The sequence below is a fragment of the Leucoraja erinacea genome, chromosome 1 (genome assembly GCF_028641065.1).
Source record: "Leucoraja erinacea ecotype New England chromosome 1, Leri_hhj_1, whole genome shotgun sequence".
NCBI classification, from domain to species: Eukaryota; Metazoa; Chordata; class Chondrichthyes; order Rajiformes; family Rajidae; genus Leucoraja; species Leucoraja erinaceus.
The window spans coordinates 119,186,014-119,189,685 of record NC_073377.1 but is presented as its reverse complement, the minus strand read 5'-3'; the positions used below and the strand labels follow the sequence as shown (position 1 = coordinate 119,189,685).

General features: G+C 44.2%; 1 protein-coding gene across 1 annotated transcript; it reads right to left on the bottom strand.

Moving 5' to 3' along the window:
- Positions 1-321: 321 nt before the first annotated feature.
- On the bottom strand, positions 322-3,112 carry LOC129701166 (uncharacterized). Its single transcript, XM_055642220.1, has 2 exons — positions 2,192-3,112; positions 322-2,144 (listed from the first exon to the last, which is right to left on the bottom strand). The coding sequence occupies exon 2, from the start codon at positions 1,767-1,769 to the stop codon at positions 834-836; it is 936 nt and encodes a 311-aa protein (XP_055498195.1). The 5' UTR covers positions 1,770-2,144; positions 2,192-3,112; the 3' UTR covers positions 322-833.
- Between the last annotated feature and the right edge of the window lie 560 nt (positions 3,113-3,672).

Below are 3,672 nucleotides of genomic sequence, written 5' to 3'. Positions count from 1 at the left end.
TCTTTGAATCTCATAGTTTCCATAGCTACTCTACTTGTTTCCCTTACCTCACATAATTCAATATCCTTCTCCTTGGTGAATACCGAAGAAAATAAATTGTTCAATATCTCCCCCATCTCTTTTGGCTCTGCAGATAGCTGTCCACTTTGGCTCTCCAATGGACCAATTTTATCCCTCGTTATCCTTTTGCCATTAATATATCTGTAGAAACCCTTTGGATTTACTTTGCGAAAGAAACCTCATATCTTCTTTTAGCTTTTTCTTTCTAATTTCTTTCTTAAGATTATTTTTACATTCTTTATACTCCTCAAGCACCTCATTTACTCCATGCTGCCTATAATTATTGTAGTTCTCTCTTTTTCCAAACCAAGTGTCCAATTTCCCTTGAAAACCATGGCTCTTTGCAATTTTTACTATTTCCTTTCAACCGAACAGGGACATAAAGATTCTGTACTCTTAAAATTTCACCTTTAAATGTCCTCCATTTCTCTTCCACATCTTTCCCATAAAGCAAAATGTCCCAAATCAGTCCTTTTAAATCCTTTCGCATCTATTTAGTTTCCAATCACAGCCCCCCTGCAACCATGTTTCACTGATCGCCACAACATCATACTTCCAGGTGTCAATCCAGGCTCTAAGTTCATCCACCTTTCTTACAATGCTCCTAGCATTAAAATATACACATTTAAAAAACCCACCCCCTCTTATTCTCTGTTTATTGTCTTTTTCTTCTTTCTCCCCTACATTTTAGGTCAGAGTGCTACCCTTCTCTGCCTCCTGCCTCACACACTGACTGCTAGCTTTCCCTATTTGAGTCCCTCCCCCCAACCGTTCTAGTTTATAGTCTCCCCAGTAGCCTTTGCAAATCTCCCCGCCAGGATATTGGTCCCCCTCGAGTTCAAGTGCAACCCGTCCTTTCTGTACAGGTCGCACCTTCCCCAAAAGAGTTCCCAATGATCCAGAAACTTGAATCCATACCCACTGCACCAGTCCTTCATCCACTCATTTATCCTCCACCTCGCACCATTGCTACTCTCACTGTCGCGCGGCACAGGCAGTAATCCTGAGATTGTTACCTTTGCGGTCCTTCTCCTTAACTCTCTTCCTAACTCCCTAAATTCTCCTTTCAGAACCGCTTCTCTTTTTCTACCTATGTCGTTGGTACCTATATGCACCACGACCTCAGGCTCCTCTCCTTCCCATTTCAGGATATCTTGGACACGTTCAGACACATCCCTGACCCTGGTACCAGGGAGGCAAACTACCATCCGGGTCTCCTGTCTGCGTCCACAGAATCGTCTATCCAACCCCCTGACTATAGAGTCCCATATTACTATTGTCCTCCTCTTCTTTTCCTCACCCTTCTGAGCAACAGGACCGGTCTTTGTGCCAGAGGCCCGGCCGCTGTCGTTACCCCCAGGTAGGCTGTCTCCCCCACCCTTACTCAAACATGAGTACTTATTTTCAAGGTGTACAGTCACCGGGGTACTCACTAGTCCCTGCCACTGCCCATTGCCCTTCCTAACTGTGACCCAGTTGTCTGCCTCCCGTGGTCTTGGAGTGACCACCTCCCTATAACTGCTCTCTATGACCTCCTCACTCTCCCTGAGCAGACAGAGGTCATCGAGCTGCTGCTCCAGGTTCCTAACATAGTCCCTTAGGAGCCCCATCTCGACGCACCTGGCGCAGATGTGGACGTCTGGAGGGCACTCAGACTCCATGACCTCCCACATCTGACATCCAGAACAGTAAACTGCCCTGGCCCTCATTCTTCCCCCCCTTATCCTGGATACAATACAAAGCCTTACCTGGGATACAAACCAATCAGCTGCTTCCTCTAGTCCATTCGATCAATCAGCGGCTTCCTCAAGCCCACTTAATTTGAAGTGTGATCTGCGAATGGAACGTTGCAGATTTTGGCTCCTCCCTCACCAACGGCTCCTGGGCCTCTGTTGAAACAAGCCCCGCGCTGGGTTTTTACACTCACCGCTTGGAGGTCGCTCCTCCCTCACCAACGGCTCCTGGGCCTCTCAAGACAGGTGCATGGATCCTCAGCTTCCCTCTTTTAAAGTCAGCTTTCAGTTCCTTGGTCCTGCCAACGTTGATAGCAAGGTTGTTGTTCTGGCAACATTCAATGTACCTACCTACTATATGTTGTTTAAGAAGGAACTGCAGATGCTGGAGAATCGACCTACTATACTCTGACTCATCATTACCCACAAATCATCCCACAACAGTGGTGAATTTGAAGATGGCGTTGCAACTGTGTCATGGGTATAGAGTGAGTAGAGCCAGGGGACAAAAACACAGCATTGAGATGCTCCTGTGCTGATTGTATCAAGGGCAGATACAACAGTGTCTGTGAAGAGGCTTTTAGAGGCACATGGATGTACAGGGAATGGAGGGATATGGATCACACGCAGACAGCTTAAATTGGCATCACATTTGGCATGGGCATAGAGGGCCAAAGGGCCTGCTCCTGTGCTGTACTGTTCTACATTCTATGTAACAATCAGAGAGAGTAGGAAAGAAAGATACCGCTGTTTCTGGCAGGTCATCTTTTGATGTATCATTTCAATGACTTGTGCCAGATCAAGGCAGGTGTGGAATGTTGGAGATTGCACAGCACGATCACCTGACTGTTTAGCAATTACATTGTAAACTGCAGAAAGAAATAAGTTAATTCTGTTTAGCATTCTTATGAATAAAACATAACAGGTTTGAATTAAATAATTCAACAGTAAGTTGAATTAAATAATTGTCGAATTAACTTATTTTGTCAGATGACTCTGATAATAACATCACTCCTGCCAAGTACCTAATGGGATTAAATAATGAAAACAGAAATAAAACTGCAGATACGTTTTACACAGGGGTTGTGAGCTTGAAAACCAGCACCCAATTCAAAAATCAAAAGTAGACATATACATGACTACGCTGTCAACATTATGTTTGAGTGCGTTATTCCAACAATATGAGCGCGTAAATCAAGCTTTGGTATTAAAGGAACAGGGCGCCATATTTTAAAAATGCTTAAATTGAACACACAAAAAACGTGAAGTGCCTGTCCTGGAAATCTGAAACTAAAATAGAAAAAGATGGAAATGATCAACAGGTCCATGATCAACAGCATCCATGGAAAAAGAAGCAGAGCTAACGTTTCAGGTTGAAGACCGTTCATCAGAACCGTTTTATGAATGAATGAATGAATGATTCTCTTTATTGTCATTGCACATGGTACAAAGAAATTTAAGTCAATCCCACGGTGCGATTCACAAGAGCAATTTTAAATATATAAGAAAAGGTAAAAATATATACATATAAAAAAAATAAAAATGACAGATAAATAACAATAGCAGCTGAGGTAGAACCATTCAGTTGAATGTGAGTGTTATTTCTTATTTTGCATTGTTAAGTTCACGTATGGCTATGGGGTAGAAGCTGTCTCTGAGTCTGTTTGTGCGAGTTTTGAAAGACCTGTACCGTCTGCCAGAGGGCAGCAGGTGGAACAGGTTGTGTCCAGGGTGGGAAGGGTCCCTCAGGATGTTGGCTGCCCTGCCAAGGCAGCGAGAGCTGAAGATGTCCTTCAGGGAAGGCAGTGGACAGCCAATGATTTTTTGTGCGGTGTTGATGACCCTTTGAAGGGCTCTCCTGTCCGCTGCAGAGCAGCTG

Coding starts and splice junctions, on each gene's coding strand:
- LOC129701166 (XM_055642220.1), bottom strand. CDS start 1,769: ATGAGGGCCAGGGCAGTTTACTGTTCTGGATGTCAGATGTGGGAGGTC.